General features: G+C 40.5%; 1 protein-coding gene across 1 annotated transcript in view; it reads right to left on the reverse strand.

Moving 5' to 3' along the window:
* Positions 1-14973, reverse strand: part of MUC19 (mucin 19, oligomeric) — a 189411-nt gene that overhangs the window by 50594 nt on the left and 123844 nt on the right. The window contains 23 exon segments of the mRNA XM_037738205.1: positions 751-804; positions 951-1004; positions 1262-1294; positions 1887-1940; positions 3134-3187; positions 3333-3386; positions 3651-3695; positions 4117-4170; positions 4301-4354; positions 4600-4644; positions 4788-4841; positions 5372-5425; positions 6033-6086; positions 6235-6288; positions 7650-7700; positions 8830-8883; positions 9004-9057; positions 9631-9684; positions 9836-9889; positions 10568-10627; positions 10759-10812; positions 11743-11970; positions 12839-12892. Of these exon segments, the coding sequence (XP_037594133.1) occupies positions 751-804; positions 951-1004; positions 1262-1294; positions 1887-1940; positions 3134-3187; positions 3333-3386; positions 3651-3695; positions 4117-4170; positions 4301-4354; positions 4600-4644; positions 4788-4841; positions 5372-5425; positions 6033-6086; positions 6235-6288; positions 7650-7700; positions 8830-8883; positions 9004-9057; positions 9631-9684; positions 9836-9889; positions 10568-10627; positions 10759-10812; positions 11743-11970; positions 12839-12892 (1380 nt within the window).

Raw genomic sequence — 14973 nt, forward strand, 5'->3', positions numbered from 1 at the left:
GGGTTTCACCATGTTGACCAGGATGGTCTCGATCTCTTGACCTTGTAATCCACCCGCCTCGGCCTCCCACAGTGCTGGGATTACAGGCGTGAGCCACCGCGCCCAGCCGGACTTTGGCATTTCTTAATTGGAATAGGATATATAAACCTCTAATTTAAAAAGTGGATATAGTTAAAGAACTCATAAATGATCAATATGCTCATTACCATAATTATTTATTGCTTTAAGTATTAGACTTCTCATGTGTAAAAGTTCTGCCATTGGCTACCACATTGGAACACACAGTGATAGAAATCACTATTTTTATTCTTGACACATAATGAAAACGGCCTTTGATGGGATGAGGGAACTCTGGGTTGTTAATGTGTCAACAGGCTCTCTCAAAGGTTTCTAGACCAGGAGTTAATCTGTATGTTTTTCATGCACCATTTCTATAGACTATTTAATAAGAATAATTTTAATATCTATTATTTCCTTTATATATCACTGAGGGAAAGAAAGACAAATTCTCTCCAGTACACAACTGATTAGCATTGCCTTAGCTCCGTGGTGATATCTCCTTGAAGCAGAGTAAAGGAAGATAAAGGCATTTGAGTGTCTGACATTTACATATTAGGTGAAATCTTGCCTATTTAGAATAGTGATTTTTTTTTTTTCAACAAAAATGCCCTTCACGGGAAGTACAGATGGTAGATGTGTTTGAGGCAAGTTGATCTACTGGGAAGGAGGTAGTGGACTGTCAGTTCTTACTTGTAGTTGTTGTAAACCCAGTCATTCCACTTGCTCCAGGAGACGCTGTGGCTGCTGGGAGAAGGAGGAAAAAATGGAAAAGATTCAGGGGACATGAAATGGAATGGTGGCATTTCTGCATAGAAGCACTACATAGAAGGAAAGGCATGTTACCGTAGCGAGCACCCATGAAAGGATTCCCCACCACACAGTGGGCTCACCTGTGCTGAAACTTCCAGGGGCAACTGTTGTGGCAGAAGCTACTGCAGAGGTTCCTGAAAACAAAGAGACTGAGGTGACCATAGTGAAGGAGTAAGTCAAATGAGGACCCAAATCTAAAAGGGATATGCTCTATTTATGTATTTATTTGCTGTAACAGAAATCTCTTTCTCTGAGCACAAGGAAGGTGGACGACTAGATGTATTTCCTGCTTTTAACAGTTCATAACAAAAAGAGATAGACAATGTTTCCAAGTACAAACACAACAGAAAATCTGACAAAAATGCAACTAGATGCATTTCCCAGTGCTCACCTGCTTGCTTCCCTGACGCTGCAGTGATGCCTGCTGTGAGATAGAAAGACGGGGGAAGAAAGGTTTAAATGTGTTGAAATTTCAAATGTAGGAGAAAATGTTGGGCAAGTTAATTGTTAGATACACACGCATGCATGCATGCGCCCTGGTTCCATGAGGCCCTTTTCTACTTCACACACATTCGCACAGAAAACTTTCTGGTTTCCAGCTCAGGTACTAGTGAGAGTTTTAACACAATGTAGAAATCCCATCCCATCCTCAACTTGATGAAAGGATTGGTCATTTTTCTAAATAAATAAGCAAATAAATAACAGCAATCCTATTTTGAATTACTTGCAGTGTCTCTAAATGAAACACAAACTCTCTCAAGGAAAGCTTGAGAGTACTAATCCTTATGAGGCCAAAGTATGGGCAGTTTATTGTCAACAGTTTTGAGTTCAGTTCCAGAAGTACCACACCCTACAATGGAAGTTGTGGCTTCTGAGGAAAAAAAAAAACACAATAATAAAATCTGAAAATTTGGAAAACTAAAGGGGATTTGGGTGTTATTTTCTTGCAGCAGTCCTAAAAGAGATACCATGACATGTGACATTAAATAAGAGGTATTTCCATCTCGTTAACCTACCTGTGGTGGAACTTTCAGATATAATGGTTGTTCCAGATAATCCTTCAGTGGTACCTAAAATGCATAAAAGGAAAATGGAACTATAGAGTATTTTCTCCCCAGCTAAGCTTGGAAGCATCAATGTGGCCCTAAAGCACTGGAAGTCCATTCCCAAGGACACTATTTATATAGAATAAAAGATGAACAGCTGCTTAGCTCTGGGTTTTCCAGGCCAACATGGGATAGACGTGTGGCTACTGTGTTTCCCTTTCGCTACAAGGCAAGGGGAGTGCAGGGCTTTAAATCACCCTGACCTGTTTCCCTTCCAGAGACGTAGACCTCTGCTGTGACAGAAGTGCCTACAGGAGAAATAAAGCATGGTTTTATCTTTATAAGTAGAATATCTGATACAACTTGGGGGCATTTTAATAATCAGTTGACTTCATGAAGCTTCCTAGTGAAGGGATACAGGAAATAAGCATTGTATATGAGAAAAATGATAGAAAATGTCAAGCTGAATAAAAAGGAATAAGATCATTCCTTTGCAGGGACATGGATGGAGCTGGAGGCCATTATCTTCAGCAAACTAACACAGGAACAGAAAACCAAATGCTACATGTTCTTAGCAATGAGATCACATGGACACAGGGAGGGGAACATCACACACTGGGGCCTGTCAGGAGTGGAGATGGTATGGGAAGCAACTTAGAGGATGGGTCAATAGGTGCAGCAAATCACCATGGCACATGTATACCTATGTAACAAACCTGCACATATCCTGGCACTTAAAGTAAAATAAAAAGGAAAGAAGAAAAGAAAATGTCAAGCTGTGGGTGGAAAGGTAAACCAGCTAAGGAAGACCGGAAGTCCTGGAGGGTTGGAATACGTGCAATCTACTTTCAATCCTCATATCAAACAAAAATGTCTCCCTAAGCCAGGATACTGAAGATAGTTTGCCTAAGACATCTGAGGTCATGGAATTTATAAACAGAGTAACTTCCCAGACTGTTACGACATAATATGGCCTCAGAGAATGCTGACTCCTCCTCAAATGCTTTCATATTATTTGTTCACTGCAGCCACCAAGATTGAGAGATGACGAGAGGAAAAGTTGAAAGGCCTGTACTGTATTTACTGGTGTCAAATATTGGACATCTGTTAGATTTTCCTTAATATGCCAAACCTGGGAAATGCAAAAAGTATTTCCATATTTCAGGCCAGATTCTTGGGACGTTTTTAGGAATAGTTAGTACATTAACAGAGCTCACCTTTCATTATTTCAACTTTTGTTGTTCCTCTTTCTCCTACAGAAGTTGTGGCCTCTGAGAAAGAGGAAAACAGGACAGGAGTGATGGAAGATATTTCAAGACCGTGGAAAACTTAAAATAGCTCCATACCCAGGACAGCACTGGAGGATAATTTATCATAGATGGACTCCTGAAGGAATCTGCCACCTCAGTGACTCACCTGTGTTGGAACTGCCAGGGGCAACGGTTGTGCCAGGAGCTACCCCAGTGGTGGCTGAAACACAAAGGATCTGAGATCATCACAGTGACTCGTGTTTGTCTTCTGAAGACCTGCCTCCACAAGGAATCTGGGTGTATCTTTGTTATATCAAAGAGCCATTTCACTGCTTCCTGATGAACTGAGAATCATGCCTTTGCTATGGCCTATATCACTAACAAAGCAAGAGGAACAGTAATGTGCCCAAATTGAGGACCCTCCACTGAATTCCATACATTCACTCCCAGACAAGGAAACAGGGTGGCTTTCCCTCTTCTTCACCTGTCAGGCTCCCAGTTGCTTGGCCTCCTGATGCTGGAGTGGTACCTACCATGGAATGAAAACCAGAAATATGTTTTAATGTGCCAATAACACTGGAAAATATTTAATATCATTATTGCTTTTTTTGAGTGAGAAAACCTTGATATAGAATATGCCTGCTTCCAGAATTAATATATATTTCTTTCCAGAAATACAATTTTTTTCAGCTCCCCCTACACCATAGTGGTATATATGACTTTGCAGGAGAAATCTCTTAAGCTGACTGCACCACCAGCCCATCATTAGAAACTTACAGCTATGGGGCTAGATGTGGGTATGGGGCTAGAGTTTTCCAAAATATATTCAGTGTAAGAAAATACTGGAAGTAAATGCAAACCAGTACCCAGGAAAACACACTCCCAACAGGTGAGCCTATGGAGAGTCATAATTTATGGTAAACCCTAAGCTGTGCTCTGCTCATTGTTACCTGGGCTGGATCCAGACGGAGGAACGCTGCGGCCTTCTGTTAAAGTTGTGGCCTCTGACAGGGAAAGTGTTGAATGGTGAGGTCAGAATTTGAAATATTGAGAAAAGAATGAGGTTACTGTTTCATCAAAGCAGCTCTAATAACTATGACGTTAAACATGGAGATTTCCTCCTTATTATCCTACCTGTGTGGGAAGTTCTAGATATAGCAGTTGTCCCAGAGAATTCAGTAACTAAAACTAGAAAAAAAAAAAGAATCAACATGGCATTACCTCCTAAATCAGTTGTGGAAGTAGCTACGTGGCTTTAACCCACTGAAAGAACTTTCCTGAAAGCCTCTGTTTTGTAAGGAAATGAACCATAAGTGACTACCCCTTCATGTCCTGGCCCACCTATCCATCATTCCTATCCATCACTGTTACTCCTGGGGTTCCCTCTCCATAGAGCACAATGGATGTGGATGGGAACCTTAATTCCTCCTCACCTGTTTCACTTTCAGATGCTGAGCTCTCTGGTGTGACAGAGGTGCCTTTAGGAGAAAAAGAGCAGATGGGAGATACATCTTTCTGAATTTTACTCATCAATTACCTGAGGCATTTTGATACTGAGAATTTGAAAATAGAGCTCGTTAACGAATCCTTGCATTTGAGGACTGTATTTAGTCCTTCCTACCTGGCCTGGAGCTCTGTGAACTACTGCTGAGGCCAGGTGAAACCACAGTTGAACCTATTAAAGCAAGTAGAGTGAAAAAATCTTCAAATAATACATTTCACCTTTCAACTAAGCTTTATTAAATATCTCTTCCATGTAATACTTTTTTAGGCCCTTGGGATGTATCAGTGAGCAAAATGTTGAAAGATTTCTCTCCTAATGCACCTTACATTCTAGTAGCTGGAAGCCAGCAATGATAGTAAATGTAATAAATAAGTCAGTGTAAAAGATGTTAGTAAACACTCTGGGAAAAAGGCAAATTGTATTTAGGATCAGGGACCCTGATCAGCCGGGTGTATCCCACAGCTTGCCTTCATCCCTGCTACATAATAACTAGCTCTGAAAGTCCGGGCTCCTGGAAATCCAGAGGGATAAGTCAGGTGAGGCCAGGGAATTCCTGGGCACATCCAGGTTTTTGATCCTGGTATGCTGTGTTTCCAGGAGAAACGCAGGCCCCATTCTCCCGCCCACTTTCACACCCATGTCTTTACTGCAGAGAACAGGAATTTGGTACAAGCCCCAAGGCCTCAGAGTAAAAAGCTCACCTCCTGGACGTTCTGCTTGGCTGGTGTCACTTCCTACTGTGGAAGTTGTGGCCCCTGAGAGAGAGAGAAAAGAAAAGAAGGAGTAAAGATTAAGGTTTGGAAGAGTATACATGGTGCTGTGGGCAGAGTACATCAACCAAGGTGCCCATGCCCAGACTTTGCATGTATTTCCAGATGTGCCTGTCTTGTAACTTCCAGGTTTCAGTGTTTTTCCAGAGACTACACTAGTAATACCTACATTAAGAAAGACATGGTGTCACTAGTTCAACTGTTTGTCCACTGATTTGAATAAGAATTTCAAATCCACACTTGGAAGCAAACTATCACGCTGAGACTTGCAGTGCTAGAATTAATTCATATTTGTCCCAAGCAACATTTTTTTCCACAAAAATTTTACTGAAACAATTCTTAACCATCATGTCCTTCTTTTTGGTGGGGAAATTGGAATTTTTCTCCCCATAGTACCTATTTATCTGTCATGGTTTAATGTTATGATGGTTTAATGAAAGCCCTTGTAAGTTCAGGAAATGAGGTAATATAATGACTATCTAGTCTTTTTCTCTGAATTTTCACAATATAGCATATACAAATCTATAGATATTTTCAGAAGAATATTGAAGGTGTCATTGGGAATTAAAGGTCTTGGTTTAGCATCACTCACCCGTGGCTCTTCCAACACTTGTTGTTCCACTTACTCTTGGGAATGTGGTGGCCTCTGAAGGAGATAAAGAGATGAAAATTACATGGAGAATATTTAAGGATCACTGAGAAGATACGGCAGCGCTTCTACAAGGGATAATACAAAGGAGACATCTAATTATGGGAGGGCACGTGGAAGATTTCATGTCAACCTGTTGACTTACCTGTCTTGGAACTGCCAGGGGCAACGGTTGTGCCAGGAGCTACCCCAGTGGTGGCTGAAACACAGGGGAACTGGCATCACCGCAGTGATTCTCGTTTGTCTACTGAAGGCCTGGCACTAGAAGGAATCTGTTTATATCTTACAGATGTCAAAGGCCACTTTCTCTGGCTGCCACTCTGATGTGTTTTCCCATTAATTAATAAACTATCAAAGCAATCAAAGGGGCCAAACTTAGGGCACTACATCTGGTATCCCAGGACAGCAAGACAGATGGTTTTCTCCCATGCTTACCTATTTCACTGCCAGGAGAAGAAAAAAAAATTTGTTTTATGATAATTGTATCTATTTTTAATTATATTTTTAGTTGACACAAATTTTACATATTTACAGTGTGAGGTTTTGATTATACACACACATATATGTATATATAAATGTGTGTGTGTGTATATATATATATATATATATACACATACATACACACACACATGCACACAGTGTAATAGTCAAGTCATGGTGTTTGGTATAACCATAATCTCTGACATTTATTATAGCTTTTCAGTAGGAAAATTACAATCCTCTTGGTATGGTTTGGCTGTGTCCCCATCCAAATCTCATCTTGAAATATAGCTCCCACAATTCACATGTGTCATGGAAGGGACCTGGTGGAAGATAGTTGAATAATGGGGCTGGATCTTTCCCCTGCTGTTTTTCTGATAGCGAATAAGTCTCACAAGATTGGATGGTTTTATAAAGGGGAGTTTCCCTGCACAAGTTATCTCCTGCCTGTTGCCATGTAAGACATGCCTTTCTCCTTCCGCCATGATTGTTAGGCCCTCATAGCCACGTGGAACTCTGAGTCCATTAAACCTCTTTTTCTTAACGAACTATGTAGTCTTGGGTATGTCTTTATCAGCAGCATGAAAATGAACTAACACGCCTCTCTTCAAAGTATTTTCAAATATACACTATAATATTGCTTACTATAGGCACTCCACTGTTAATGCTCACTACCTAATTGTGATTTTGTACCCATTGACTTACTACTGATTATTTCTACCACTTAGGGTCAAGAAAATACTTACGTAGGCATGATTCCAAGAGTCATATATCTCTACTTCCCAGGATTAAAACTGTTTTTAGTTCTTACTACCATGCGGAAAATGTTTCTATCTAATGTTATAGGGAATTTCTCAAAACAATTACATTTCATTTACATCCCAACTAGAAGAGTCAACCCATTTGAAAAGTGTATATTAAAAGGTTAAGGAAAATATTAAATTTAAAAATATATTTGGCCTCAGATAGATTGTCCCTAGATAAATTACTTAATATTCTGTAGGAAAGCCTACTTCCTCACAAGTCATCCCAAAAGTCATGATTCATGGTACCTCCCAAACCATCAGCTGCCCTCCTCACCTGTTCTGGATTCACTTCCAGTACTCCTGTCTCCTGTGAGAGTTGTGGCCTCTGAGGAAAGAAACAGAAGAATCGAGAGGTCTAGGAAATTTGAGATATTGGTAAAAAATGCTGAGTTGCTGTTTTATCACTGAATTTCTATAAAGTTATCATGGATGCAAGATGAGGATGTCCATCTGATTGAACTACCTGTGTTGGAACCTCCCATTGAAATGGTTATCCCAGAGAATTTACCAGCAGTCCCTAAAATGAGAGTATACGATCTAACAGAGCAAGCAGGACTGGAATCAGCAACGTGGTCCTCAACCACTGGAAAACCTTTCTTAAAAACTTATTTCAGAAAATATAAACCATGAATAAATTTTTGCCAACTTATTAACTAATGTTTTATACTGCCTATTCCTTCCCCTGTACTCTACTGAAAAAGGAAGCTTAACTCCACTTTCTGATTTTACTTCAAATGTTGTGCTTTCCTTGTGTTATCAGGAAGGATAAAAAGACTTGAACATTCTAAATGTTCTCATATCAGTAACTGCAGATATTGTGCTTATCAGATGCTGAGCAATGCCCTTCTATAAGATATTTATATCTTCCCCTGCTGATTTTAAATAGTTCTTGCCTGGGTACCTGTGAACTGCTGCTGACACCAAATTAAACCATAGTGGTAGCTGTTAAAGTAAACATAGTGACACTCTGCATAATGATATGCCTGTCACCCATCTCATATTATGGAAGCATTTCCTTTGTGCTTGACATAGAGGAAAAGAACAGATAAAGGTCTCTGCCTCATGTGATTTACATTTGTGAAAGAGAGAACACAGGAAATAAACAAGATATGTAAGAAGTATGTTCGAGAGGTGGCAGCAGGTGATAGTGCTTTGCAGAATCATTATGAGCAGAGTGAGGAGAATCAGGGTCCTGTGGAGGCTGCTGCAGGTCAGTGGGCCTCAGCCGGGTTCAGAGAACTAACACTTTCACACAGGACATGGAGCAATGCCTGACTTAGGTAGCCCAGTGTGTGAAATTCCTTAGCAGAAACACTCAGGATGGTCAGAATACATGTTGTCCTTCTCAATAAGAAGTAACCCCCTTATGTTGACCCTGTTTCTCATGTATGTGTTATCCTGAGCACAATATAGCAATGATGAGAACTCTGAAGCCTGGGACTGATGAAGCTTACCTGCTGGAGCTTCTGACCTGGTGATGCTGATTCCTCTTGTGGAACTTGTGGCCTCTGAGAGAAAAGAAAGCAAAGATGAAGTCTGCAGTATGGGAAGTACAGGGTTTTATAACCCTAGGAACCTGTCACCTGAGCAGCCAAGGTGTAGCATTCCCTGTATGCTTTTGGACTTGCCTGTGTTTTCATTCCCAGGTTCAAGAGTCTTTCCAGAGAATTCTCCAGTGGTAGCTATTAAGAAAGAGTTGGGTAGTCATGGGTTAGTACCTTGTCGTCATCAAGTGGGCAGAGAATAACAAGATAATAAATGGCTAAATCTGTATACTTATTCAATACTACAGGGAACTGGGCTTTAAATCCCAAGAGGTCAACTATATGCTCCTCATATAATATCCTTCTCATGGTATATTATCAAAGGAATGTAACTTATTGGGTCTCCATTTCTCTAGGGTTCATGAACTGGGTCCCAGCAGCTATCACTCTTGATTCTCTGTGTAACTGTCCAATGGCTACATGATTACCTTGGGGACTAGCAGGAGGGTCTGCATAAAGTGTATAAAGAAATTAATTGTGAGTTTCTGATTTGCTATTACTGATTTGCTGCTTTTGAATTTCTGATTTGTTACTATTTTCAATAGCAAAATCACAATTAGTTTTGCACACATTTGATATAATTAATGAATGAAGGTAAGATTTACCTAACAATGTTCAGTGTTGCAGAAATGTGTGTCATGGATACATTTCAAGCAATGACGTCTACTGGATGTTATTAAAAAGTGAGTCCAATGACCCAGAAATGCTCACCGCTGGTTATTCCACCTCTTGTCGTTACACTTTCACCTAGAGAAGCTGTGGCCCCTGAGGGACAGAAAAAAAGAAAAGGCAGATTAGGAAATATTCAAGGACCATGAAAGAACATGATACAATTTCTTGAAAGGACAGCACCAGAGGAAACATTGAACATCGATTATGGGAGGAGCTCTGAAGTTCTAGCAACCTGCAGACTCACCTGTGTTGGAACTGCCAGGGGCAAGAGTTGTGCCAGGAGCTGCCCTCGTGGTGGCTGAAACACAATGAAGAGTGGGATCATCATGGTGACCAACGTTTTCCTTTCCTATAGGCCTGCCTCTAAAAACTATTTAGACCTATCTTAATGATTTATAAATGGTGCTTTCCATGATTCTTCCTGGGGTCATGCCATGTATAGTTTCTCAATATGCATTTTCCTAGCAAAACAATCAGAAGGTACTATTCCTCAACCTGAGGCAATATTTCTGGTCTTCCATCAGGAGACAGGTGGTGTTCCCCATGTTTACCATTTTACTTCCAAAATGTGGAAGACAAAACAATCTTCCTGGACTCTTATGCATCAAGAATATACTAAACGTTTCTGTTATTTCTGAGGCAATGAAAACCATGATTTCGGTATGTTTCTGAGGCTCATTTCAGTTAATTCTTCTTCTCCAGATCAAAACTGTTTATAGTTCCTAGTAATACCCCGGCAACATTTCCATGTAACCTCACAGGAGAAACTTCTCAGAACAAATGCAATGGAAATCCCATTTTAAAAGAGGCTATTGGTAAAGGTTTATAAATGTAAAATCTAAAGAAAATTCTATGGGTCCTAAGACTCCTTATCCCTAAACATGTGCATAATATTCTGCAGAAAAGTCCACTCCCAAACAGGACATCCTAATGAGAGTCAAGATTTGTGGTAACATGGTAATTATGGACTTCTCACCTTCATCTGCTCTGGATTCAGTTCCAGTACTGGCCCCACCTCCTGTGAGAGTTGTGGCCTCTGTCAAAGTAAAGAATAGAATCAAGACTTCTGGGAGACATTGGTAAAAAGCACTGTGTTGCTAATTCATGACTGCAGCTCTACAAAGTCATCATGCTTTCAAGATGAGGATTTCCTTCCCATTCAACTACCTGTATGGGAACCTCCAGATGTAAGTGTTGTCCCTGGGAATTCACCAGAAGTACCTACAATGAGAAGGTAAAGGAGCTAATAGCACAAACAACACTGGAAACAGCAAAGCTGTCTTCAACCATTGAAAGACCTTCCCTCAGAATCTGTGTTTCTGAAGGAAATGAACCACTAAGGCTTTTCCTTGCAATGTATAGACTATTGTTTTGCTACTATTTCTTCCATCACAGCCTACTTAAAAAGAAGGAAGTTTAATCTCACTTTACAGATTTTATGTCTAATGACTTGAGTAAGAAAAAGTCTTGAACATTCTAAGTGTTCACTTTTGTGAAACAGGTAATATTGTGATTATCATGTTTTTAAGAATAAACGCATAGGAGATGTTTATAGCTCCCTTTTGCTTTTTTATGTAGCCTATGCCAACTGGCATGGGATCCTATGAACTGCTGCTGACTCCAAGGGAAACTATGTAGGTAGCCATTGAAGTAACCAGAGTGACATTCTACATAAGAATATGCCTGACACTCATCTCATATTCTGGAAGCATTTCCACTAAGCCTGAGTCTTCTGTCAGTCAGAAGAGACAAGGTCTCTGCCTTGTGTGATTTACATTTGTGGGAGAGGGAACACAGGAAATAAATAAGTGTAATAAATATGTTTGAAAGATGGCAGCAGGTGATAGTACTTTGCAGAATCATAAAGAGCTGAGTGGGGAGAAGCTTTCCAGGAAGGCTGCTGCAGGTCAGTGGACCTTAGCCAGGTATCCAAAGAAGTAACACTGTCAAACAGGCCATGGAGCAATGCCTGACTTAGACGACCCAGTTTCTGAAATTCCTTTGCATAACTAATCAGGATGGTCAGAATACATGTTGTGCTTCCAGACAAGAAGTAACTCCTTTCCTTGGTCCCCTTTCTCATTAATGTGTTCACCTCAGCACAACAGGGCAATCAGAAGAACCCAAAAGCCTGTGAGTGGTGAAACTTACCTCTTGGAGCTTCTGACCTGGTGTTGCTGACCCCTCCTGTGGAAATTGTGGCCTCTGAGAGAAAAAAAAGCAAGGATGAAGTCTGCAGTTTGGGAAGTACAGGGTTATGTAACCCTAGGAGCCTGTCACCTGAGCAGCCAAGGTGTAGCATTCCCTGTGTGCTTTTGGACTTGCCTGTGTTGTCACTGCCAGGTTCCAGAGTCTTTCCGGAGAATGCCCCAATGGTAACTATTAAGAAAGAGATGAGTAGTCATAGGTCAGTACCTTATTACCATAAAGTGAGCAAACAGTATCAAGTAATTACGTAGACACAGTCTGTATGCTTATTTATTATTCCAGTAAACTGGGATTTTTTTTTTTTTTTGACAGAGTCTCACTCTTACCCTAGCTGGAGCATAGTGGTGCAGTCTTAGCTCACTGCAACCTCTACCTCCTGGGCTCAAGCCATCCTCCAGCCTCAGCCTCCTGAGTAGCTGGGACTACAAGCACATGCCACCACACCCAGCTATTTTTTTTCCATTTATTTATTTTATTGCATTTTAGGTATTATTATTATTATTATTTTTGCAGAGACAGTGTTTTGCCATATTGCCCAGGCTGGTCTCAATCTTGACTTAAGTGGTCCTCCCGTCTCAGCCTCCCAAAGTTCTGCTATTACAGGCATGAGCCACCATGACCAGCCATAAACTGAGCTTTTTATGCCTAATAGTGATCTGCATATTCTTCATACAATACACATGTGACAGTATATTTACCAAGTAATTTTTTTACTTATTAGGCTTTCTTTCTTCTAGAGTTCAGGACTAGGGAGATAGAAGCTACTCTCTAGACCATCTAAATTAGTGTCAGTGGAACAGCTGCAAGATTGCCTTGGGGGTTATGAAGACAGTCTGTTCCAAGCTCAAAGCTCCAAGTTTTGTTTTTATTTCCATGGTTTGAAATAAGAAAAAACTTTGAGAATCTGAAAGCTTAGTCAATGAATAATGGTAAGATTATAGCTAATAATCCTCAGTATTGGATAAATGATTATATTTATGGATATATTTCAGTCTATAATCCTTTGGGGATATTATTGGCAGGTGAATGCAATGCTCACCTGTGGCTAATTCACCTCTTGTGGTCCCACTTCCTCCAAGGTATGCTGTGGTATCTGAAAGAAAGAAAAACAGAAAGGACACATTTGGAAAATATTGAAGGACCATGAAACAGATATGATATTACTCATGGAGTGAATTGTACCAAATGAGATGTCTAATTACGTAAAGATCCCTGAAGAGTTCCCTGACAATCTATACACTCATTTGTATTAGAACTTCCAGGGGCAAGAATTGTGCCAGGAGCTATCCCAGTGGTGGATGAAACATCAAAAGGACTGTGTTCCTTACAGTGCTTATGTTTTCTCCCAAAAATCTGGCTCTATAAAGAATCTAAATGTATCATCATTATATCCAAATAACTCTTTCTCTGGTTCTTCCCTGATGATCAGCCATACGTATTTTCTCTTTAACAATTTTATGACCAAATAGAAAGATTAATCAATTTCTCAACATGTGGCAATATTCTTGGAATTCAATTAGGGGAAGATAGGTGGTTTTCTCCCAGATTCATTGGTTTTATTTACTTAAAAAAATAAGTTTAATGGGTGTTTTAGACATCAAAAAAATAAAAATTATTTGTATTGTTTTAGGGGCATAGAAACCTTTACTAGGAATGATTTCAAGGTTAATTTACCCTGTCTCTACTTCCCAAGAACAAAATTGTTTTAAGCTCATTCTAAAACTCTGGCAATGTTTGTAGCCTTATAGGAGAAATTTCACAAGACAAATTCAAGAGGCATCACATTCAAAAGACACTACTGATAATTTAAAAAGAAAAAACATTAAATATAAAAAAAATTTCTTTGGCCTTAGACTCACTGTCCCTGAAAAAAAAATGCACAATGTGGTTTTCATTTGTATTTCTCCTCTAATGACCAATGATGATGAGCACTTTTTCATATGTTTCTTGGCCACATAAATATTTTGAAAAATACCTGTTCATATCCTTTGCCCACCTTTTGATGGGATTCTTTGTTTTTTTCTGGTAAATTTGTTTTAGTTCTTTGTAGATTCTGGGTATTAGCCCTTTGTCAGGTGGGTAGCTTGCAAAACTTTTTGCCCATTCTGTTGGTTGTCAGTTCACTCTAATGATTGTTTCTTTTGCTGTGCAGAAGCTCTTAAGTTTAATTAGATTCCATTTGTCTATTTTGGCTTCTGTTACCACTGCTTTTGGTGTTTTAGTCATGAAGTCCTTGCCTATGCCTATGTCCTGAATGGTATTGCCTGTTTTCTTCTAGGGTTTTTATGGTGTTGAAATACCATCTCACACCAGTTGGAATGGTGATCATTAAAAAATCTGGAGACAACAGATGCTGGAGAGGATATGAAGAAATAGGAATGTTTTTACACTCTTGGTGGGAGTGTAAATTAGTTCAGCCACTGTGGAAGACAGTGTAGTGATTCTTCAAGGATCTAGAAATAGAAATACCATTTGATCCAGCAATCCCATTACTGGGTATATACCCAAAGGATTATAAATCATACTATTATAAAGACACATGCACATGTATGTTCATTGTGGCACTGTTTACAATAACAAAGATTTGGAACCACCCCAAATGCCCATCGAGGATAAAGAAAAGGAGGATCCAAGATGGCTATTTAGGAACAACTCAGGATTGCAGCTCCCAGTGAAAGCGCAGAGGGTGAGTGGACGCCGCATTTTTATTGCCCACAGACTAGGAAATCCCCAGGCGGAGGAGCTCCACAGGTCACCAGCGCGGCTGTTTCGGCCAGCGCGGCTGTGCCGGCCAGCGCCGCCGCTTTGCCCCACGCGGCTTTGTCGGCGCCCCGAAGCAGCAGTTCTCCGTACAAAATACACCAGTCTGGGTGCCCTTTTGGCTGGCGATTGGAGCCACGGGAAGTCACCCATTCGTCTGTTTAAAAAGGGGACTGAGGGGCCGCGCACGGTGGCTCAAGACTGTAATCCCAGCACTTTGGGAGGCCGAGGCGGGTGGATCACAAGGTCAAGAGATGGAGACCATCTTGGTCAACATGGTGAAACCCCATCTCTACTAAAAATACAAAAAATTAGCTGGGCATGGTGGGGCGTGTCTGTAGTCCCAGCTACTCAGGAGGCTGAGGCAGGAGAATTGCCTGAACCCAGGAGGCGGAGGTTGCGGTGAGCCGAGAT

Source organism: Cebus imitator, unplaced genomic scaffold (assembly GCF_001604975.1).
Source record: "Cebus imitator isolate Cc_AM_T3 unplaced genomic scaffold, Cebus_imitator-1.0 Scaffold2, whole genome shotgun sequence".
Classification (NCBI taxonomy): domain Eukaryota; kingdom Metazoa; phylum Chordata; class Mammalia; order Primates; family Cebidae; genus Cebus; species Cebus imitator.